Source organism: Siphateles boraxobius, unplaced genomic scaffold, assembly GCF_051911475.1.
Source record: "Siphateles boraxobius isolate OS27281-9 unplaced genomic scaffold, OSU_SipBor_1 9, whole genome shotgun sequence".
In the NCBI taxonomy this organism is placed as follows: domain Eukaryota; kingdom Metazoa; phylum Chordata; class Actinopteri; order Cypriniformes; family Leuciscidae; genus Siphateles; species Siphateles boraxobius.
The window spans coordinates 12,868,763-12,893,741 of NW_027509219.1; the positions used below are offsets into that span (position 1 = coordinate 12,868,763).

General features: G+C 36.8%; 2 protein-coding genes across 23 annotated transcripts; both read left to right on the top strand.

Annotated features, from left to right (window-relative positions):
• Positions 1-1,820: 1,820 nt before the first annotated feature.
• On the top strand, positions 1,821-4,035 carry myl7 (myosin, light chain 7, regulatory). The gene is made up of 7 exons (XM_077222793.1): positions 1,821-1,969; positions 2,176-2,277; positions 2,946-3,021; positions 3,129-3,233; positions 3,343-3,421; positions 3,519-3,567; positions 3,747-4,035. Exons 1-7 carry the CDS (start codon positions 1,967-1,969, stop codon positions 3,849-3,851), a joined length of 519 nt encoding a protein of 172 aa, XP_077078908.1. The 5' UTR covers positions 1,821-1,966; the 3' UTR covers positions 3,852-4,035.
• A 1,195-nt stretch (positions 4,036-5,230) lies between these two features.
• On the top strand, positions 5,231-22,132 carry tbc1d10aa (TBC1 domain family, member 10Aa). Of its 22 annotated transcripts, XM_077223576.1 has the most exons (12): positions 5,242-6,141; positions 9,359-9,458; positions 11,953-12,060; positions 12,363-12,469; positions 12,977-13,091; positions 13,840-13,905; positions 17,038-17,227; positions 17,316-17,470; positions 18,903-19,772; positions 19,830-19,896; positions 19,933-19,971; positions 20,017-22,132. In XM_077223576.1, the coding sequence occupies exons 1-12, from the start codon at positions 5,957-5,959 to the stop codon at positions 20,586-20,588; spliced, it is 2,574 nt and encodes an 857-aa protein (XP_077079691.1). In that variant the 5' UTR covers positions 5,242-5,956; the 3' UTR covers positions 20,589-22,132. The 22 variants fall into 22 exon arrangements, with proteins under 22 accessions (XP_077079684.1, XP_077079691.1, XP_077079692.1 ...); XM_077223577.1 differs by having other exon boundaries at positions 19,830-19,977; positions 20,131-22,132; XM_077223573.1 differs by having other exon boundaries at positions 19,830-19,971.
• The last annotated feature ends 2,847 nt before the right edge of the window (positions 22,133-24,979 follow it).

Consider the following 24,979-nt stretch of genomic DNA (forward strand, 5'->3'; position numbering starts at 1 on the left):
CTGAAACTTTATGTCCTCCCTGAGCTCACCTCCTCTCGGTCTCGTTTTCTCTTGGCTGCTGCTGGTTCCTCGTTCCACCTTCGCAGCCCAGGGAAAGGTAGGCAGGGTTACCAGGTCTGTACAACAAAACTAGCCCAAAAAGCCCAGCGGCTCTACTCCATTGGGCGGCCGAATTATCCACAGGATTTGTGAGTATGAGGGATGTTTTGAGGGTGTTGGAGCATCAAAGTCGTACTTACGGGGTTGGAAATCAACCCGTGGAAAAATGTTTACCTGCGGCAAAACAACTTAAAAGTAGCCCAATTCCAATGGAAAACCTCGGACTTGGCAACACAGACGGTAGACCGCAATAAGAAGGATCCTTCGATTTGGGACAGCCTTCATCGCGCTGCTGTGACGCAATCTGCCTTCACTATGGCCTTCGGAGGATGCAGCCCCTGAACTGGGACACAGCTAACACATGAACTAAGGGAAGCACATGACAAGATCACATGAGGGCAAGGGAATCACATGACAAACCAGGAAACAAAGGTACCATTACTACAAAATAAAAGGCATGAACCACGAGCATGAAACAGAACCTAAACTTGACATGACAGACAGGGGGAGGGTTGGAGGGCCAGGCCTGGACCATGGAGCAGTGGCGGGCCTTGAGCATAGAGCAATAGTGGACCTGTGCCGTGAAGCAGTGGCTGGCCTGGGCCATGGAAATGAGGATTGTGGTGCAGTGGTAGACCTGGACTGTAGGGCAATGGCAGACCTGGGCGGTGAAGCAATGGTGGACCTGGGCCGTGGAGCAGTGGCAGGCCTGTATAGTGGAGCACTGGCGGATCTGGGCCGTGGAGCAGTGCATGGCTTGGACAAAGCCATGGTGGTTCAGGTGGCCATGGTAGAGCCGGCAGTGATGGGGACAGCCAGGGTGGAGCTTGCGGAGGAGTGGACCTCCTCACCAAAGCAGAAGACCACCAGATATCCGTAGGCCATGGCAGAGCAGCAGACTACTGGAGACTATCAGGAGGCCACGAGGGAACAGAAACATGGGAGTCCTTCCTGACTGTTACAGAGCAGGCGTGGCTGGCATCCATGGCCGTGGCATGGGGCACAATGAGGTCAGGGATGGCCTCCGTGGCCGGAGCATATTGGGAGACTCTGGTGTGGTGGCCATGACGTGAAGAGGCTCTGTCGTGGCGAGCATGACATGATTTGACTCTGATGTGGTGGGTGATGTGGAATTGCAGGGTTCCTCATTCGCAGTCCCCACAGTAAATGAGGAACTACTCCGCAGTAAGGCATAGTCAATATATTTAGCCAAAGTCCCTGTGAACTCCGAAGACTGATTAATTCACCATTCTGGCATTTCTAGCTCTAATTCTAACATGGGACTTTAAAAAAAAAACTGGTATAAAGAGTACAGTTTAAAAACAACTTCCCATGCACACTACTGTCAAATAGTCTATAAACAGTTTTCCTCACACACTGTACCCAATTCAATATTTCAGTCACAGGGACTGTGTGTGTCCCAGAGCTTTGTTCAAGGACACTATATTGATATGGAACCTTTGTAGTTCTCCAGGTCATGGGCTGCCCTAATTTGGTTTCAATATGTAACATTTGTATGGCCAGTCTGCCACTCAGACTCATATAGGCCTTTGTTCCTTAATTCCATTCACATTCACTCAGTTTCATTGCATCCATCCATCCATCCATCAATTTCACCCCTTAAAATCTCCATTATTTACTCTCCCCTCCTCGTCCCCACGTCCTCGTTCCCTGCTGGAATCTAAGTACTTGTGCTGTTATCATGGCTCCTGTTTTTAGGAGGCTCTGGGAGCCCATGTAGGGGACTAACAGAAGCAGCGCAGACCTTTTTTAGAGAGACGAATGATAAGAGTCCTCATACATAAAGACTCTCTGAGCAACACCCCTGACCCAGGAGCACAAACACAGAGCAAAGCAGACAGTGAACATGGTAAGTGGACATGGCTTTTGAATATAAAGACAATTATTGTGAATTTAAAATAGGAAGGATTTATAGGGTATATAGAAGCACTACACTAACTCCTTGAACTAACTCTTCTTTTAATTTTGTTATTAAATATGAGAAAATTTAGCCAATAAAAGCATAAACATTTTCTTGAACATTTTGTTTAATTTTTCTGTCTTTCTTACTCACAGGCTAGTAAGAAAGCTGCATCTAAGAGGGGGAAAATTGCTCAAAGAGGCTCTTCTAATGTCTTCTCCATGTTTGAGCAATCACAAATACAGGAGTTTAAAGAGGTCAGTCTTTATATTATATGAAAACCAAACTGAACAAAACATTACAGGTTACATAACCCTCAACATCACCATATATGTTGGATGTAAGTATATTCAACTTTACTAAAATCACGTAAAACAATATATATATATATATATATATATATATATATATATATATATATATATATATACGATATAATAATCACAGAGCAGAGGTTTGATATATATATATATATCAAACCTCTGCTCTGTGATTATTTATATCGTCAAACTATATTAATGCACAGATTGACGTGTATATACATATATATCCAACATATATAAGCTGTGCATTAGTTTATATTTTGTGACAATATTGACTCATGACTCATAAATTGACATGCCACTCGTGTAAATCTATAACAAATCTCAACTGCCTGATTATTTATATCATTGCAAAATGTAATTATATCATTGCCCAGCTCTAATCTGCTAAATGCAACTAAGGCATGACGGTATTATAATCATTAACATCATGATTTTCTGTTATGTTCTTTTGAAACAATGCGTACTGTGAAAATGTGATATGATAAATAGCCACATATGATAAAAAGCTATAGGGCATATAAGTTGATATCATTCTAGATTGCTTCAATATAACAAATAATCTAGTACAAATGTGACATACATTATGTGCTTCTCTTTAGGCATTTGGCTGCATAGATCAGAATCGGGATGGAGTTATTAACAAATCTGACTTGAAGGAAACTTATGGACAACTGGGTATAAAATGCATTCGCTGCAGAGTTTCAGAATACTGTCATCTTACATGCAAAACATCATATAAGTAACAGCTTTTTAGATAAGCATTGAGTTCTTTGTTTGTGCAGGGAAGCTGAATGTGAGTGACGAAGAGCTGGAGTCAATGTTAGCAGAGGGGAAAGGGCCCATCAACTTTACTGTCTTTCTCACTCTATTCGGAGAAAAGCTCAATGGTATGACGGCTAAACTTTCAAGATCTTTTCAAGGCCTTGATGAATAAGACAATATACGTCTTAAAGAACAGAGGATTTATTATAACTTTGTAATATTCCTCCAAAACAGGCACAGACCCAGAGGAAACCATCCTTGCTGCTTTTAAACTCTTCGACCCAAACGCTACAGGAGTTGTCAATAAGGACGAGTAAGTGTATAAAAACAAAAACACAACAACATTACTGTATTTTACTGTGTTTTTTTGATGTTTGACAATTGATGTATTTGGTGTCATTTTGTTTCAGGTTTAAGAGGCTGCTAATGAACCAAGCTGATAAATTCACAGCAGAAGAGGTTAATATTTGCATTTAAAAATATTTATTGAATAAAAGAATCAATAGATACCCAACTTTATACTGCCATCACAAACAAACAGGATTTTAATAGCCTATGTAATGAGGTGCTGTGATAAGAATGTGTACTTTTAGAAGAATCACTTAGGCTTTGGTCTAATCTACTTGATTCTATTTCAGGTTGACCAGGCTTTTGCAGTCGCTCCAATTGACGTGGCTGGGAATATTGACTATAAATCACTTTGTTACATTATCACACATGGGGATGAGAAAGAGGAGTCTTGAATAAAGACAAATCTTCCATTTCATTTGAACTTTGTCATTTCAGTTCTATCTGCAATTGTGTTCATGTCAACCCTCCCTCTGGTATATCAGCTCTGATATTCATTATGTAAACCTTTGTTTTGAATTTTAAAACGATATTTATAGTTCTGATAGTGCTGGATATAATAAAGGCAATGACTTCAAATATATTGCTTGTTTTCTTTTAATGAGCAGTACACTGCAATATAACATTGTAATGGATTCATAACACAAAACAGGATCTTGTACGTATTTAATCGAGAGAGAAAAAAATGATATGACATGAAGGCTACAGCTCATTTATTTCAGTCTCATGAAATTACATTCATTCAATATGCAGAATAGATACATAACTGCATACTATTTCTGAACATAACTGAACATTAGAAAAGACCTCACTTGTAAATTGTGTCTGTAATTGCTGCCCCCCACAGACAGTTAGTTGAACTGCATTTAGTCACTGGAACTTACGAGGCCCTTGAATTCTTGGACTAATGGCGCATTTTCTAAATACAAATTCACAGTTGCTTTGTTTAATTATTTTAAATGCAGCAGGAATAATGCATTATGCGCTATTTAAAATAACATGTTTTTTATATGATAAACTATATTTAGGATAAAGAATCAGAGAATCCAACTTTTTCAGAAAAGAAAATGAACATTTTGCCCTTTTCTTCCTCATGCCATTCTAAACCAGTATGGCTTTCTTTAACAAAAAATAAATTTTAAAATGTCTATTTTAATGGAGTTAAATGTTAATTGAACCGAATGTTCTTCAAAAAAATCGACTTTTGTGTTCAGAAAGAAATGCATAGGTTTGGGATATGAGGACTAATGACTTAATGAATAATGAATAAGCTACCTACTAAAATTCATTGTTCAAAAGACTGAACATTTGTAAAAACAGCCTGCTAGACTGTGTATTGCTACAATAAATGTATATAATAATAATAATAATAGGCTAATTAATAAAGTTTATATACATTATATATAGGCTACTCTCTTAATTATTATGATCATTTTTTTAATAAATCTCTTACCTCCCTTGATTTTCCCCATAAAGTTTACATGCATTCAAATTAAACCTCGAGAAAGAATTCCTTTGGCTATTTGAATCATAGAAAGTAGGCTAACTAACATATTATATAATATTAAAATAAAATAGCCTAAATGTTTTTATATAAACTCTATTTATTATTATTATTATTATTATTAACTTCTATGACACATTAAGCAGACTTCTCTTTTCTCCCCTAGTCTGTCACATAAAGATTACAATCATTCAAATTGGACCTCGAAAAACTTTTGCAGGTCCATTCCATACAAATACGACATGCAAATAACCTGTGGATTCCGGAAGTGACACAGACGCGCATGTGCAGAACTGTCAAACGCAACAGCGAAAGAATGGAAACTCAGCGCTAATGTCATCATCGCCACCCTAACACTAAAAACACGGCTCGACTGGTGTGATATTTACTTTATTTACCTCTCAACCATGGGACCTCGACCTGGACTACGAAAACAACTCTGTTACTGCTTCTCGACTGGGAATCTGCTCTCTTTTCACCCTCAAACATCGGCGTGCTGAATGAAAACAGTCCGCTGCACTCTTTGAGCGCAAGACCTGACAATCCGTGGACTGGAAAAATGTGATTCAGGAAATTCAGGCGTAGTTTCGCTCGTCCGGTTGTTTACACATTTTTTTCGGGCGGTTTTTCTGCATATGTAAAGTGCATTTTCATTCGTCGTTGTTTTGGGATTAAATTACTATAGGTTGGGATAGTGACACGTCGCGCGCTAAGCTAATTTAGCATTTAACTCGGGTGATATAAACGCACAATAATCCGTTTAGAAGGCGTGGTAGCTTTAATAGACGCACAACATCTAACTGTTACATAAGTTACAAAACGCGGTAAATAAAGTTAAAGTGGTGGGTCTGTGTAGTTTTGATTGGCCTGATTTAGAATCAGTTAAAGGTGAAGCGTCACATTAAATTAATTCGACGTGTTCTCGTGGGATGCCTACAGATGGGGTCAGGTGATGTCCTGTAAGTGAACTTCTCAGCGGGTTGTTTGTAAAGGATCATGATGGCTCAGCTGGAGAATGGACGTGTGTCGTCTGAAGATACTATGAGTGTGATGACTCTGGGCAGTCAGTTTGACGAGGAGAGCTCTTTCGGGTCGGACTCTGAAATCAACGGATTCACCAGCTCGAGACAAACTGACAAGTATGGATTCATCGGAGGAGCCCAGAAGTATTCAACCGACTCGTGAGTGCGTTAGTTTACAAGGGTGTTTAGTTGATCTCATCAAATCCAGTTTGTGTTGGTTTATCTGGGTAAGGCAAAGTCACGTGATTAAGCATGCTTGGACTCAATGGGTGTTTTGAGTAGTAGGTAAGCATTTGTAAGTAATGTAGTTTACATTCTTGACACCGTTTAACAGAAGAATTCAAAATAAAGGAATCTGTGTGAATGAATTACTGTTGCTTAACCTAATTCCCGTGTGTGTGTGTGTGTGTGTTTGTTTATATTAATAATTGAGTAGCCCAATGGTAGGAAAAATAAAGAGCATGCCTTTTCTAAAGGTTATATAGTATATTTTATTTCTGGGTAGCAGGTGTTAGTGAAACCATTAAAATTAATAATGATAAAGATTAAGATTTTAAAATGTTAAAATAAGTACTTTATGCTCACTAAGGCAATATATATAGCATTTATTTGGGTCGGTATTCTTTTCTTTCTTTTTTTGAAAGAAATTTATACTGTTATTCAGCAAGGATGTGTTGAATTGATTTTATAAAAAGATTTTAAAAAAATATATGTTGTTAGAAAAGATTTCTATTTTGAATAGCTTTTTTAACTTTTTATTCATCAATGAATCCTGAAAAAAGTATCACCGGTTCCAAAAAATATTAAGCAGTAACTGTTTCCAATACTGATAATAAATGATCAATATATTAGAATGATTTCTGAAGGATCATGTGACACTGAAGACTAGAGTAATGATGCTGAAAATTCAGCTTTGCATCACAGAAATAAATTATATTTCAAAGTATATTAAAATAGAAAACCATTATTTGAAATTGTAATAATATTTAACTATATTACTGTTTTTTTCCTTTATTATTGATCAAATAAATGCAGGCTTGATGGGCATAAGAGACTTATTTTAAACACATTAAAACTGAGTAGCTAATGTTTCCAAACTTTTGACCGGTACTGTGTATACACAGCTCAGGTATTGTGACCGTTACATCATCCGAGTAAAATGTTCACACAAAATGAGTAATTGAACTGTTAAAATGTCACTCAGTCAATACATTCCTACATCCTTTTTGTTAAGCACAATCCCTCTCTTAAAAAAAAACGCTGATCAAACTTAAGCAAACAAAATCAAAACAAATCATGTATTTTCAACTCATCATAACTAACCAATCCTTTTGTAGATATAGTGAATTTGTTTTGTGTAACTCGTTGAACCAGTTTTTACGGATGTAAGAAACTGTCAACTTTCTTTTCATTGGAAGTGGGCATAAACATTTTTTTTGTTAGTTTTCATTGATGTGGTTTAAATGGAGTGTCAGGGCGTTTAATCCTCACTTGCTCTGCAGCCAGTTGCAGTCTTGTTGAAGCTTCCTGTCTTTTATCAACGAGACATCTGCCTCAGGTTAGTGTCTTTATTAAAGCCTGGAGTCTACAGAGCACAACACATTCATGTCATTTACAGAGCCGCCTGGATTTGGGATCGTCACCACGTCATTATTAAGAATGAATGGTTTTAAACCGTAGCCTGAGATGGCGGCAGGCTGGTCTATTCATTGTGAATTGTTAAAGAGAGTGGAATAGATGAGTAAGTTATGATAGTTGTCCATCTGTACTGAGTGTACAGCCGCTTTCCGTTTCCTGTGGTTTATGGGAGTTCTGGTGCCCTGAGGTTACACCCTCTCTGCCAGCTACCGGCTGAGAGAGACCGGCCCCAAACATAACTCACGGAATCTGTTCTTGGTTCCTCCATTTTTGGTCACAATTGCTCTTGAAAATGAAAAGGAAGTAAAACCTGAGTTGTAGATCAATAGGAAAAATATTGAAAGAAACATTGCTTTCAGATCACATTTCTAGTGGTTAAGATTAGTGTCTAAGTAAAGGGGAAGCTAGCTGGTGGTTGGTGCGCTGCCAAACTGATCTGTAAATATCTAGGCCACAAGCTGAATGGTTTATATTTGACTCTGGGAAACACAGGTGCAAATATTACAGGCCTATTCCATCACCATTGTAAGCCTTAAGGAAAATAGTTAGCCACAGGCTGAACCCAGGAAGAATCTCCCTGAAAATAGTCAGCCATTTAGTAGATGACTAGACACTTTCATCCTATTTAACTGCTTACATTAGTCGTGGAATTGTTTCAGCTGAATTCTGTCCTTAAATGGTTGCTCAAGAAACATTTCTTCTTCTTATCAATGTTGGAAACAGATTCTTTTCAGGATTCTTTGGTCAAAAGAAAGTTCAAAAGAACTGTAATGGAAATCTTTTGTAACATTACAAATGTCTTTTCTGTCACTTTTAATCCATTTAATGCATCTTTGCTGAATGATGGTTTTAATTTGATCAAAAAGTCTTACTTGCCCCAAACATTTGAATGGTAGTGCATAAAAACATTTCACAATTTTTTATGCCTGCCTCCCTCATTATGACTCATAAAATGCAGGTGTGAAATGAGGAACTCATATCGAAGCTTATATTAGGCTAGATAACATGATGTCCTTCCTTGCATTGTTTACATTTTGCAATATGCATACATTTTTATTGGTTACAGTAAAGTATACCAAATAAAATATGTGGTAAGGTAGAAAAACTGTCCATATACCTTGTTTGTAAGAATCTTACTTTTGTAAGAAATCTTAACTACTGTTGTCTGAATAAATTTATGGTTGTAATCTGAAAAAAAAGACTAAAAAAACTTAAAAAAAAAAGATATACTAGTACCGGTATTTGTATGAAGGAATTAAATGATGAGTGACATATGTTTGAGGTTTTGTTGAAGTTGAAGAAGCTATTCTGGTCATTGGTTTAGTGGTTGCAGAGTTTTTCCTGTGAAAAGTGCATTCTTTCTGATGTAGCCTAGTATGTTTTTATAGATTAAATGAATAGTTCACCAAAAAATAAACATTCTGTCATTATTTACTCCACCCTCATTTCATTCCGAACCCTTATGACTTCATTTCTTTCTTTTGTGGTGAAACACAAAAAGAGAAGTTAAGCAGAATGTTTAGGCAGCTATTTCCCATTCAATCATAGTGAATGCCCATGATAGGACAAAAGTATTGTAAAAGTAGCAGTAATTTGTATTCATTTACATCTCATTTGCACTTCCGCATATTCAAACTTGATGTTGTGATGTGTTATGAGAACCAATAGCATGTGGCATTTTCTTTGATAAGCAAAGGTTCTCATTCTTCCTTTCTCTCTCTCAAACACACTCACACAGGGCTCAAGAAGTGCCTTTGGAAGTGTTAAGGCACAGGGAAGTCAAATGGTTGGATATGCTGAACCACTGGGACAGATGGATCAGTAAAAGGTTCAAGAAGGTAGGAGTTGCCATCGACATTCACTAGATTCTTCAGTCAGTTGTGTTCATTTTCACGGCATGTTCCCAGGAACAGATCAATGATGTCAAATGTTTTCCAGTGCCTTACATGTACGCACTAGAAAGAAAGAGAGAATGTACGCCAAACTGTGAAAATGTGAGGAAATAATTTCCATGTATCAGGGCTTAGGGCTTTAAATGATAACTGTTACCTTCTCTCTTATTCCTTTTCTTCTCTTGTTTCCCCATTTTGACTTGCTCAGACAGTCCCACTGCTGTATGGATTAATTAAAAACCTCAGCAGAATGACACCATGACACAATCGTTTCAAAGAGGCCCTGTCTGGACAAGCCTTATTTCGCATCAGCTTTCCTTATATGGTCTTCAGTGATGTGTTTATCTATTAGTCTAAGTGTTCACCTCTGTTTTTCTCTTAAGCTTTATAAAGCTTTCACCGGGAGCGAGGCGTCTTCAGGTAAAGACGACGGAAGAGTTTTGCCAGAGGCCGTCTTAACAGTCTTTGTTGCCCTTTTATGTTTGCATGCCTGTATTACTGTGTGTGCTCGTCTTTGTGTCACACAGAGATTGAAAACAAAGAGACACAAATCTAGGGTTGGGAGTTGGAAACATTTCTTACTGAAACTAGGTGAATTTCATGACATTTTTACGGCGAATCAAGAATAACGTTACCGTTTGAGTTTTGTCCATTCACATTGCAGATTAAAATAATCAAATTTGATATACTCTTCTTACAGTAGTTTTTCATTTCAAAGCATTTAAAATGATTTAAATTCACTAGATTATGGAAATATAGACATTGCTATATTATTTAATTTATATACTGTATGTATGGTCATCATAAGTTCACACTGTTCTAAAAAGAATTGTATTATTTAGTAACACTATTCTTTTTAAAATCTAAAAAGGGATGCAAGATATAACTATAGTTACGGTTACTGTATTAGAGGCCAGTATTAGGGATTTTTTTTTTTTTTAATTTATAGGTATCTGCCAATATTGGATAATTCATTGTGCATGCTCATTTTTCCTATTTTTACATTAACATTATTTTTTGCTGTTATCTAATACTTACTTGAATTTATTCTTTTATATGTTAATAATTAAATAACACTGTTAAATCTTTAGAAAATCTTATGTTGTGATGTGCCCCATTATGCTTTTTGTAATTTTTCCTTTCATGCAGTGTGTAATAAAGTTGTTTGTGAATGTAAAAGGTCTATAAAGTTTAAAAAAGTTGTTGTCTCTTAAAAGATATAAACGATTCTAAACTGCCGGCGAAGTAATGCAGACCAGCCTCATCTCACTCACTCGTCTAATTCGCTCCGGTTAAATAGTGCTTGCATAATTTTAATAATTCCCATTTTACTAAATCCTCTGCGTACTGCGCTTAAATGGTCAAATACAAACAAAATGATCAAAATGCTTGTCTTGTTGAGTATTCAGTTAAACACCGTCAGTTTTGGAACATAAATTATTGAGAGAAAAGGCATGTTGTGAAAAAGTATATTGGGTTTGTGCATAAACTCTTAAAGTGACAGCAACCTAATAAACCTGCAGAAGTCTGTCATGTTAATCAAAGAACATAAGACAAAGCAAATTACTCTCTGCTCTTGACTGAATAACTTTTGTAACTTTAAATGTAGGCATTGATCTGTATTTAATATTTACAATGAAGACCATTCAGTGTTATTTTACATTTAATTACTTTAATTTCTTTAGTATTTCTTACCTAAATACTAACTTACTGTTAGACCCACCTGAAAAACTTAAAGCAGTGTTTATTTCATATTTCTCTTTATTCTGTTGCATTTATTTGTACTGTTGTTTGCAATTTGTTTATTTGTTCTTATTTTAGTTTCTACTAGTTAAAAAAAAAAATGAAAATACAATTTTGCATTGAAGAAAAGTAGATTTGTGTTTGTGTATGCTGTCAATTATAGTTCTTTGAAAGAAAATCGTAATCAGCATCACTATCGGCAGGTCACTTACAAAAACATCGTAAATCGGAATCGCCAATGGGAATTGCAATCAGTGCATCTCTACATATTGATATACAATTTTATTGACTAATGGCTAGAATTTTAAGACCGGTAAACAGACAGTACTGTTGGATTGGCCTCTAATTTCATGTAACTACAAAACTTATAGTGCCGCCAGTGTTGTTTAAATAAGAATGTTACGGAACCTGAATCAAGTAGAATCAGTGCCAGCATGGGTAAATTCCTTATGATTCCCATCCCTACTAAATACATATTTTATTATTGCTGTTTGTTGATGCAAGGAGACTGGGCTGTTTTATAATCACAAAGATATGTCCAGTGGCTTCTGGGTTAAAGGGATTGTGACATATTTGTGTTAACCATTTAAAATGTCATCTAGATTGCAATGTGTAATCACTGTGAATGCATGCTGGTCCCTGCTTATCTGAATATTACTGCGTCAGCGTGTGACGTTCAGACCTCTGTCACCCGCAGGTGCGACTGCGATGTCAGAAAGGAATCCCACCGTCATTGCGAGGCAGGGCCTGGCTGTACCTGTCAGGTGGAAAAGTGAAAAGAGAGCAAAACACCGGGAAGTTCAATGTGAGTCAGTCAGGTCTACACATACTTGATTACAGTTGATTCGTAGTGGTTGCATTAGATGTGTCATTATGCATTTCTTACTGTAGAGCTTCTCAACCTGGGAGCTGCAACTTTACTACGATATATTTTTGATATTTATTTTTATATTTATGATATGTTAAACCCATGCATTTCTTGTGCTTAAATTGTTATATTTCATTTGGCTACAAAATCACAAGAATATAGGTTGCTGGACAAGAAAGGATCTGTCTTACTGTTTCTAACTGTGAGATGAACTTGTGGATTGTGTCGTTGTTGAGTAGGAGTTGGATAGCATGGATGGAGACCCTAAGTGGATTGATGTGATAGAGAGAGATCTACACAGACAGTTCCCCTTCCATGAGATGTTTGTTTCTCGAGGAGGTCATGGGTTAGTCTTCATAATTTTCTGGTCATTTTTTTAATTATATACAGTATTATACACACACACACACACACACACTAAATCAATAATTAAATTGATCAAAAGTGACAGTTAAGGCATTGATAATGTATATAAAATACAATTTTAAATAAATACCGCTCTTTTGAAATTTCTATAATGTATTATTGTTTACACAAAAAGAATAAGCAGCACAACTGCTTTCAACGGTGATAAGACATTTTTCTTGAGCTTCAAATCAGCATATTAAAATGATTTCTGAAGGTATTTCTGAGTAATAATGCTAAAAATTCAGCTTTTATCTTCACGTGAGTAAATAAAATTTGAAGAAAAATTCATATAGAAAAAAAAATGTAATTGACCAACACCAAACTTTTAAACAGTTGTTCATATATTTATTTATTAAATAAAATTTACGGAAACAGTACAGGTTATATCTGTTTTTGCAAAGTAGTACACCAGTTCCACTGCTTGTGTTTGTGTGTTTTTGAGCAGGCAGCAAGACCTGTTCCGGGTGTTGAAGGCTTACACCCTGTACAGACCGGATGAGGGTTACTGTCAGGCTCAGGCTCCTATAGCAGCGGTGCTTCTGATGCATATGCCTGCTGAGGTAAAGATGATCATTCGTGTGCAGCGCTTATTTGTGTGCACATTCTTATTAGAATCAGTAATACTTAAAGGGGCTATGTGTAGTTTTTAGCGGCCTCTAGCGGTGATGTTTAAGATTGCAACCAATTTTTACAAGAGCGCTCGTGCGTGTGCTCGAACTCAAGAGCGAGCACTCATTATACCGGCCACACTGAGACTTTCAACACACCGGAGAAAGCATCACAATAGGGATTAAAGCCAACTCCGGGTCTGTTTTTATATCTAAATATATACCTATACCTAAAACAAAGTCTTTCCATAATTCAAACGCTCTGCTGATGTTGATCTGTGTTTTCGTCCGAAGTTGATCCGATTCACGTTTGGCCTGACGAGCTTCAGCAGATAAAACATTTTTTTGTTTTTTATATTTATGTGGAGTTTGTGTTGGAGTCTGTGTTGTGCTGGAGGCAGTGTCGTTTTTTGGTGTTATCAGACTCCATGTAGTTAGCTGCAGTGCCGTCGCATAGACTGTATATAAAAAGGAGAGAGGCTCGGGAGCGCGCATGCACGTCACATCTGATGGATTTCGTAGAAAATCCGACCTTCACATAGAAATAGGAATACTGGCCTTCAGAGGTAATAGCAAAACCCGACAAGTGGATCATTGTAATTTGTGAAAAAAAGGATTCATTTTAGAAGAAAAGCTACATATAGCACCTTTAAGTAATGATTGAAATGACAAATCGTGTTTGTTTATTGTGTGTATTCAGGATGCATTTTGGGGTCTGGTTCAGATTTGTGAGAAGTACCTCCCTGGATATTACAGCGCAGGCCTGGTAAGACCTGTTACTTGCTATTTAAGAAATAAATATTACTAATCAAATCTTATCCAAGGGGAGACAAGAAGTGCTTGTCGGGTGAGAACAAGATTTAAACTGGATAATGAGACTAATTTTGCAACAACACTTGTTCTTGAACTGAATTGTATCAACATTGAACTGACTTTTGCTGAATAATTACACTATTCAGGTTTTTTTCTGGGTTAAAATGGTCTTCAGTGGTGGCGGACGAACACGGTCATCCACACACACAGTACAAAGTACACTACCCATGTAAACTGTGAGCCCAGTACTGACAATAAATCCAAAATAAATGCAAAGACAGGTTGTAATATTAACTTTTTCTAAAATAAAAAATAATCACTGTCAGGACCAGTGTTGGGAGTAACACATAATACGTTACGCAAGTTATGTAATCAGATTACTTTTCCAAGTAACTACTAAAGTAACTCATTACTTTTAATTTACATTACTATTCTTCTACAATTGGGAATAGCTGAAAGGTTTATTTGAGTTGAATTTGCATTTCATATTCATTTATTCATTTCACTTTTTGGTCTGGAAGGGACTTTACATTTGCCAAAAATAATTATCAAAAACAAACAAGCAAGCCCAGCCCAGATTAGAAAAAGTAACGCAACACATTACTATTCATAAAAAGGAACTAAGTAACGTAATTAGTTACATTTTTTAAGGAATAACGCAATCATGTAAACATTACTTTTAAAAGTAACGTTCCCCAACACTGGATAGATCATAAAACAAAGTGCTTAGAACTATTTTATATTTAAAAATCTGTATATGTAAAAAGTGAATAGAACATATAAAGTGTCAGGTCTATTATTTTAGGTGTCAGGTCCATTAGACTAATGCACAGATCATTTGACATACAGTATCAGAATTCTTTTTTTCTGTCCATTGCTATGATTATCACTATAAGTCGGATTAAATCGTGCATTTAAAAACAGTTTTACAGCAGGTTTTGTCACATTAAATTATTAAATAAATCTTTGGCGGGACAACGATTAATTTTGAAGGCCACCAAAATATGTTCAATGCAGGAAAAACTATTGTTTTTTTGTAGAGCTATGCATAGCCTAATTGAACTTGTTTCAAAATTGATGTTTCAACACTGACACTGCTATTGAACTGAATTGAAACAACATTAAATTGAGCTGAATAATGACACTTATCTTTTGTAGAGCTGAAATCGAATTTATTTAATAATTGATACATTTTTACAACATTAAAGGGCTAATTCACCCAAAAATGAAAATTTCATTATTTACTCGCGTCATTCCAAATCCGTAAGACTTCATTCACCTTCGAAACACAAATGAAGATGTATTTACTGAAATCTGAGCGCTTTCTGTCCCTCCATTGACAAGCCTACGCAACTGATACTTTGACGCATCAAAAGGTTAATAAAGAAATTGTAAACTAATCCATAGTTTAATCCATAGTGAGTGGTTTTCTTAAGACACGTGAACACTTTATACGATTGAATTTAGGCTTTTATTCACATATAAACATTGATCATCGAACATAGTCAAGTCAAGTCATCCTCATTTATATAGCGCTTTTAACAATGTAGATTGTTTCAAAGCAGCTTTACAGAGATAAACATATAATTTAAGGTAACAGAGATTGGTTTGGTTTTATAGTGCTCTTGAAAAAATTTTTTTCCAGCTAAAGTTAGTTTTGATTGATTCACTTCCGTCTAAATGATCATTTGTTATTAAATCAGGGGCCGCTAAGACGACACCGTTCTCTCTAAACAGACTTTAAACGTGAACCTGTGATAGACGCTGATGGCGTTCAGATGCGCATTAAGAATTGATTCTATAGTTATGTGCGTTTGAATATATGTGCGCAGGTTTGTAATTCCTTACAAACCATGCCTAAACAAAGTACTTGTCTATAAATTTTGATGGAGAATTTTTATTTTATCTTATCACTTTGGGTAGGTACGTGAACCAAAAAATTCCACAACGCTTTATCTGTAGAGTGGTATAGGGATCCTCCATAGGGAGAGGCTAGTTGGCACCTCACATGAACAGAAGCTTACCGAACCTGCTTGATGTGCAAGAATGAACCTCATTGGTTTTCTTGTATGTCAAGCGAACATGCTTGAGCTTCCATTTACTGATGTGTGAGTTGATGGATGTTTATATGTGATTAAAAGCCTAAATTCAATCTGTTCATCATATAAAGCGACCGAGTCTCTTTAGAACATTTGGAAAAAAACGCTCAATGCATGTGGATTAGTTTTACAATTTCTTTATGAACTTTTTGAAGCGTCAAAGTGTCAGTTGCGTGGACTGTAAATGGAGGGACAGAAATCTCTCAGATTTCATTAAAAATATCTTCATTTGTGTTCCAAAGATGAATGGAAGTCTTATATGTTGGAACGGCATGAGGGCGAGTTAATGAATTTTGACATTTTTGGGTGAACTAACCCTTTCACAGTTATTGTCAAGTTATTAATATAAGGCTGCTTTGAAACAATCTGTATTGTATAAAGTACTATATAAATAAATGTGACTTTACTTGTGAGATCTACCTGACATTGTGTTTAAAAGTTATCTATTGCTTGTATGATAGAAGATCTAATGACGATTGCACTTTATGAAGTGCCTACATTTTACAACCATTTACCAGAACATTTCAGTGAAGAGCATTGTGGATGAAGACTAAGTATTATGAACTTCATAGTTTTAGGTAATAGAAACCTTATCTGTGTTCCTCAGACACGTTCTCTGGTTCATAGTTTGCATTCTATTCATATCTTAAGTTCCTTGCTTTCAATCTGCAAACATTGAGTCATGTTTTTGAGACAAAATGTGCCATAGGTGCCAGTATCACAACAAAACTTCTTTTGTTCTTTGCTCAAAGGTGTTGTAAGCAGCACAAGAGTAGAGTAGTAAATTAATTATCTGTGGTTTCCAAAGAGGAAAACTACTTTCAATATAATCTATGATCGCCTTAAGCATGTAAATGTAGAATTGCTGCTGTAAATAACTGCCTGACAGACCAATGAATTGTATAATCTAAAAAAAAAAATGCCACTGTTACTTCCAAGTCAACGAAAAAACCTCCACCGTCTTAATTCTGTTGTTTGTGTTGTAGGAGGCCATACAGTTGGATGGACTGATCTTAAACGCGTTATTAAAGCGCGTGAGTCCTCCGGCGTATCGGCACCTTGAGAAACACAAGATAGAGCCCATCCTCTACATGACGGAGTGGTACATGTGTGCATTTTCCAGGACTCTACCCTGGTCGTCTGTGCTCAGAGTGTGGGACATGTTCCTGTGTGACGGTCAGATTCACTTACACATATTACCACACAGGCTGGCTTGTCATCATCTCTCTCTCTGATCTCTGTGTTTCTTTTGTCCTTTCAATAGGAGTAAAGATAATGTTCCGTGTTGGGCTTGTGTTGCTGAAATGCATGCTGGGATCTCGTGAGAAACTGAAGGCTTGTCCTGGTCAGTATGAGACTATGGAGCTTCTTCGAGCCCTGGAGCCGCAATACATGCAGGAGGGCTTTCTCGTCCATCAGGTAGCAAACGCACACACTCTCACGCTGTACTGCATTTGGATTTGGAGTAGATATGATTGAAATTGATTTAAATTTTTATTTAATAAGTGAAATGTGTACCAATTATTTTTTAGACTTATGTGTATGATACCTGATATGCAGAACCAATAACCACATTATTGCCACAGAACCAACTAACAAATGGGTTAGATTTCGAGCATGAAGTAAATATTACATTGTTTGCATATTTTGGAGCTTCGGTGTGCCAACTTTTTCCTGTTTTTTATTATTTCTTTTGTCAAGCACCCAACCCTGAGCATAATTTTGCCAGTGATGTGCCTGCTTTGGTCTTGTTTTTAACTAAATAATAAGTACAATAAAACTACAACAATAAAAAAACAAATAATAATGATAATCCTATACTATCAATATTCTCTCATTTTAAATTTTAGGGCTGATTCATTTCATCATTAATACAGTAAAAGCAGTAATATTGAGAAATGTTTGCAATTTAAAATGGTAAAATTGTTTTCTATTCTAATATATTTTAAAATGTAACTTATTCCTGTGATGACAGGTAAATTTTCAGCAGCCATTATTCTAGTCTTCAGTGTCACATGATCCTTCAGAAATCATTCTTCAAGAAACATTTATTATTATTGTCAATGTTGAAAACATTTATTTTTGTGGAATCCGCTATACATGTTTTACAGGATTCTATGATGAACATTTATGTACAATATTATTAATGTATTAACTCTCACTTCTGAACAATTTTAATGCATTCTAGCACAATAAAATATTAATTAATGAACAGAACAAAAGAAATCTTACAGGCCGCAAATTCTTTAACAGTAGTGTATAATAATTTTAGATCCAAAATCAACTTTGCATGAATATAAAGATTTGTGTTGACCTAAAGCTTCAGATATAAACCTGAAACTCACTAGTTAACTAATCAATTAACAATTCATACACTCATGAGTTTTGCTTAAGTGGATTTTGTACCAAAAATACCTGACTGGATATTTTATTGTCATAATCTCAGAATTTCCAGGTTAAGACACTGACATTACAAATAGGCAACAAAGAATCAAAAGCGAACGGTTTTTAAATTAAACTCATCAAAAACGTCAAATCTTGCTTTAACGTAATTGTCTTATTACATAATGTTATTAATATGAATATTGCATTAAGTAAGTGAGTTACTTGCCTGTGAAAGCTGCTGGTAAGAGTTGAAAGCACCATAATACCATTTTTGGGTGCTATTCTTTAAAGATTCAATAGATGGCACCATTTTAAAAAAAAACATTTTTAACCAGATATTAAATTAATAACTGATAATAAACAGGTTTTATTGGTCGGAACTTTTATGAACATGAGATTGGTGTTTGAGTTCAAAACAACAAGACTATACTATGATGATAATGAATCTTGTCTTCTGCACATGCAGGTGTTAGAGCTGCCTATATCCGCTCGGGATGTTGAACGAGAGCACCGCATGCAGCTCAAGCGCTGGCGGAAAACCCACGGTGAACTCAGCTACAAGTCCCCTCCCAGAATGCACGGCGCTCGGGCCATCATGTCTGCCGAGCCACACTCCCGCCAAGACCTCCGTCAGAACCCCACCATCGTCGTTCAGTATCCCCTGCACTCAGACACTAAATCCGATTTCGCTCGCATCAGGAAAAGAAGCACTATCCGAAAAGCCTTCATTCCATTGGACGTCCCCAATCCGTATGCCTTGCCAACGGACCCCAGATCAGACCCTCTTAAAAATAAAGCACAAGACACAGCCTCAGACAAACAGTCCAAGCGTCCTCCTCCATCACTACAGCAATCCCTCCTCACTACACCTGAGAAGACAGAACCTTGCTCTGATCCACCAGCCTCTGTCATCACAACCCCAAATCCATCTCCCTCTGTCATCCCAACCATCCCAGCCCCAAGTCCAAAACCATCTCCCTCTGTCATCCCAACCCCAAATCCATCTCCCTCTGTCATCCCAACCCCAAATCCATCTCCCTCTGTCATCCCAACCCCAAATCCATTTCCATCTCCCTCTGTCATCCCAACCCCAAATCCATTTCCATCTCCCTTCGTCATCCCAACCCCAAATCTATCTCCATCTCCCTCTGTCATCAGAACCATCCCAGCCCCAAGTCCAAATCCATCTCCCTCTGTCATCCCAACCCCAAATCCATCTCCCTCTGTCATCCCAACCCCAAATCCATCTCCCTCTGTCATCCCAACCATCCCAACCCCAAATACAAATCCATCTCCCTCTGTCACCCCAACCCCAAATCTATCTCCATCTCCCTCTGTCATCCCAACTGTCATCCCAACCATCCCAACCTCAAATCCATTTCCATCTCCCTTCGTCATCCCAACCCCAAATCTATCTCCATCTCCCTCTGTCATCCCAACCATCCCAACCCCAAATCCATCTCCATCTCCCTTCGTCATCCCAACCCCAAATCCACCTCCCTCTGTCAACCCAACCATCCCAACCCCAAATCCATCTCCATCTCCCTTTGTCATTCCAACCATCCCAACCCCAAATCCACCTCGCTCAGTCATCCCAACCATCCCAACCTCAAATCCATCTCCATCTCCCTTCGTCATCCCAACCATCCGAACACCAAATCCACCTCCCTCTGTCATTCCAACCCCAAATCCACCTCCCTCTGTCATCCCAACCATCCCAACCCCAAATCCATCTCCATCTCCCTTTGTCATCCCAACCATCCCAACCCCAAATCCATCTCCATCTCCCTTTGTCATCCCAACCATCCCAACCCCAAATCCATCTACCTCTGTCATCCCAACCCCAAATCCATCTCCAAGTCTTTCTCGCATCAGGCCACCTCCCCAAACCTCACCGGACCCCAATCCCACACACGCCACCGAGCTCCCTCACTCCTCCAACCTGGAAATCACAGCCGAACCACTTCCTATCCCAAAAAACTCAAGCAACACCAACAACTCAGCCCACCTTAAAGATCCTCCACCCACTACAAACTCCACTCCGCTTCTTCCAGACGACACACCTGTGAACGGAGACTCGGTCGCTGCTCCCACAGATCCCGGTTTACGTCACTCATTTGAGAGTGTGGGTTCAGAGGACACGTACCTGTAGCTCTCACCTCAACGTTCAGGGAGAAATTGAATGCAGTATTGGGAACCAGCAGCCTCTTTATGCATCCGAGCAAGATGGGAGGGAAAAAATGTGAATGTATTTTGATGTTTTGGAGGCGATCATTACAGTTCGAAAAATCTTTGCCGTCAGTATCTTGACTTCAGGAATATATCGAGCTTAACGACAAGAAGGATCAAATGACATAAAGACTTAATTTCAGTGTCACCGCACACACAGGCTTCCTTATTTTTCCGTGCTGGTCCATTAACGGACTCCACAGCCTTTGTATTAAAAGTGCAAGAAGATCTGGATATTAGTTCTTCCATTATTCCTCAATCATAAGCAGAACAGACTTTATAATCAAATTTGTTTGGCTTGTTATTGTGTTATTCGCTGCTTAACAATATAAGGTCATATTGCAAGAAATGTGTGATTCGCCCATCTAACAGTTTTACGTTTATAACCACTCTTTTGACCACTATTATAAGAGTTTGTATTCTTTTTCAGCATCACTTAACCATTTTAAGATGTGCAACACATAATATTAAGAGCAAAGGAGCATTTCTTGTTTCAACATCATGTCTGTTACCACAGAAGCTGCATACAAATATAAGTGAACTGAAAACATAAATAAGAAGCAATTTAAGTTGAAATATCCTTAAACTTCACTTTTCAGAGAGAAAACGTGCAAAATTGTACCTTTAGGGGCACGAGAGCGTGTCACTGGGGCACTTTTGTACCTTATCTACCCCTAAAAGGTGCGTATTAGTACACATTAGAGTAGTAATATCTACCATTTATGGGGTACATAAGGAATATAATCCCTTTAAGGTTATTGCTTAGCTCATTTTTTGAGTATCCGAGTATCTTTTAATTTTTTAAAAGAACTTTTTTAAATTTTGAATACTTGTGACATTTAATAAAACACCAAAAAACAAAGAAAAATCCAGATCCGTGAGTGTTAAAATTGGTATCACAAATGTAGTGGATGTGATGTTGAAATTATTTTGATTGTCTCTTAAACACATCTGATGTATTTATTGTATTGCTAATAGAAACTGAAGACCTACTTCATATTTCATGAAACCTACTCCATCTCAAGCCACCAGATGGCGCACATTCCTTACATATGATTCATTGCATTTGCTCAGCGATGTCAACCTGTTACATTGGGAGTTTATTTAGATTCATAGATACTTATACAATCATCATCTGTGAAGAGAAGTATGTTACAAAACAGCTAAAACGTGCTGGGTTTTTTGTTTGTTTTTTTGGACATGATTACATGTTATAGGGAGTCATTTCTATTTACGTTACATCTTAATAGCTTTATTACATCTTAATAGCTTAATTGTTTTAGCTTCACCTTATATTTTCTTTTCTTTCTCTGAACTAATGGGAGCACTGTTTATTTTCTTCTTTTTAATAATGCTTAATTACTCTGGCAAAAACTTTGATTTGTGTGTCTAATATTTAATCACTTCTCAACAACTGACTGTCAACTCTATGTAGATTTTGTACAAATAAAAGCACTTCTAATAAGACCATATTTTCTGTGCTGGACGAAGCCGCCGTTTCCCACTGGGTCACAGGACGTGTCTGCTTTCTGTCACCGCTGCGCTTCAATTACCGCAAGGAAAGCCATCAAAGAGGCCGCTGTAAACCGAAACCTTAATGCTTCGGGTCATCTGCGATGGCCTGTGCAAAGTAGCAAATTAGAGAGCGTCTTTCTGTTTTTTCTGTCTTGGGTCTAAACCCATGTCTCTGGTCACAAATTACCAACTGGAGCTTTACACAAACGGCTGCTTTAATGCTGACCATCATATTCACTGGCATGAGTATAAGCTCTGTGCAAAAACACGTGTCTTATTTCTGCTACTTCTCTTATTCATTATGGCTTTTTTATTTGTTACTTCTGTTAGTGTTGAGCTTGAGGAAAGCAATAATCTGAGAGACGTAGTGGAAATCAGAGGGGTATCAAAATATCAACAATGTCTGCTTCTTTAACAAACCTTCAAATTTAGAAGATAAACATGCTTAATGTTATTTGGGAGTGTGTATAACCTATCGCTCACTCGACAGTTTATACACAAAAAAGGGTAAAAAAGCTGTAATTAGGACAGTACCATTTAAAAAGGTTTTAAAATGTACCATTTAGGTACCAATTTATATATACTTTTGGTACTAATATGTACCTTTAATGTGTAAGTATCCACTCTTTAGGTACAAAGGTGTATCTTTTGAAAGGGTTCTGCCCCAGTGACGGCCTTTTTTTCTAAGTATTTAAAAGATTTGGATTAGTATGAATTTACATTTGTGAGTCTCTTATGCTCATCAAGGCTGCATTTACTAGTTCAAAAATGCAGTAAAATGACTAATATTGTGAAATATTACTATTTAGTTTTATTTATGAATATATTTTAAAATGTAATTCTGTAATTTCTGTGATGCAAAGCTGAATTTTCCACATTTTCTCCAGTCTTCATTGTCACATGATCCTTCAGAAATCAGTCTAATATTTTGATTTGCTGCCCAAGAAACATTTCTCCTTAATATTTTTGTGGAAACTATGATATTTTTTAGTTTAGATATTTTAGGATTCTTTGATTAATAGACAGCATTTATTTGAAATTGAAATATTTTGTAAAAATTCCCTTTCCTGTCATTTTTGTTAAATTTCAATCCGTACTGAATAATGAAAAATGATTCTGATCCCAAACTTTTGAACTGTATTGAAGGTTTAAATGACTGCTAAAAACATAAAATGATTGTAAGTCAAGTGTTTCAAAGCATGCTTTACGGTGATAAACAGGAAAATAATAATCAATTATGCAAACAGATTTAAATTTTGCTGTAAAGCAGCTCTAAAAAGACAACAGTGTCATTGTTAAGCTGAAGTCATGCAGTGTTAATTCAGTTCAGTTCAATATCTGTGTAAAGTGAATCAATTATGAGTTCAATTCATCTGTAAAGCAGCTCTGCAGTAAACAGTGATGTCATCGTTCAGCTCAGTTCAGTTCTCCTCCAATAGTGTCAGTACAGTCAAATCAATAATAGCGCTGAATAATATAAAACTGTAGATCCGTTGATTGTCGATAATGTTCAAGAGAATTACACTATAATAATTCAGGTAATCGGATAACATTTTTCATCATTAAAAGTTGTTTTTTAATTTAATTGTAATTATTTTTATTTCATTTATAATAATCCACTGTTTTCATTTTTATCCTCTTATTTTGTATTCTATAATATAATTACCTTAATATTTGAGAGGTTTGCATGAAGCAGAAATGTTGAAGCTACGCATCACGGTATGACACTTTTACTTCAACCCCAAGGTGCTGCAGGTTCCTGCCTGTGTAAATAGACAGACATGCCTCAGGATAAAACCACATATTTCTTTGGGTCTGACTTTATCAACCGGTCCTCGTTTGCAGAGGCGCCTAACAGCTCCGTTCTTTATATTGCGCTGTTTGACCTGTAGACAGAGAGAAGAGCAGATCTGAGCAGCTGTAGGGCACTGAGGGAACACTCCACATCATGGAAGAATCGCAGATGTCAACATGACTAACTATGATGAATACTTCCAAGAGAATTTGACTTTTAAACATCACTCTCAATATTTACATTTTAAACATAATTAACTCTGATTAAAAACATGATCAGATCTCAGCACTGGATGAATCTTCAGGCAGAGTTATTCCTAAAACTATAGAAATAAAAAAATAGCTTGAAATAAAATAAACGTTAACGGATGGATGGATAGATAGATTATAGATTATTTTTGGTGTTGTGATTAAAGCAATTTTCACAATGTTGAAATCATTCTGGGCTTAAGACTGAGGAACATATATGAGGCATAGAAACGACACTGAAAAGAAAGAGTTATTTCTGTTATTTCTTTTCATGGGTGGGTTTGTTGTCTGAGATCACAAGTATGTAATAACCGAGATACAGTCAGAATATAAAGTTATTATCTTTATCTCTCAGAGAAGGGGTGGTCCTGCAGGTTTTGGCTTTATCCCCACACAAACACACCTGATCCAACTAAACAAACTCCTGCCGAGAAGAGGATCAGCACAATCAGATGCTGGAGAGCTAAACTGCGGTCTTCAGGAATCTGTGCCATTTCTTGATTGTATTTTCTAACTTGTGCCATTATAGTTCATGTTTGACTGATTAAATCAATTAATGAAAGTGAATGTAAATGTATTAAAGAGATTATACAATAACAATAATAAAACTTGACAGTTAGGTTCAGTTTGTTAAAAAAAAAAGTTTAGTTGATTTAGGTGATATGAACTACAACCCCAAATCAGAAAAAGTTGGGACATTTTGTAAAATGCAATAAAATCAAGAATCTGTGATTTGTTCATTCTATTTAACCTTTT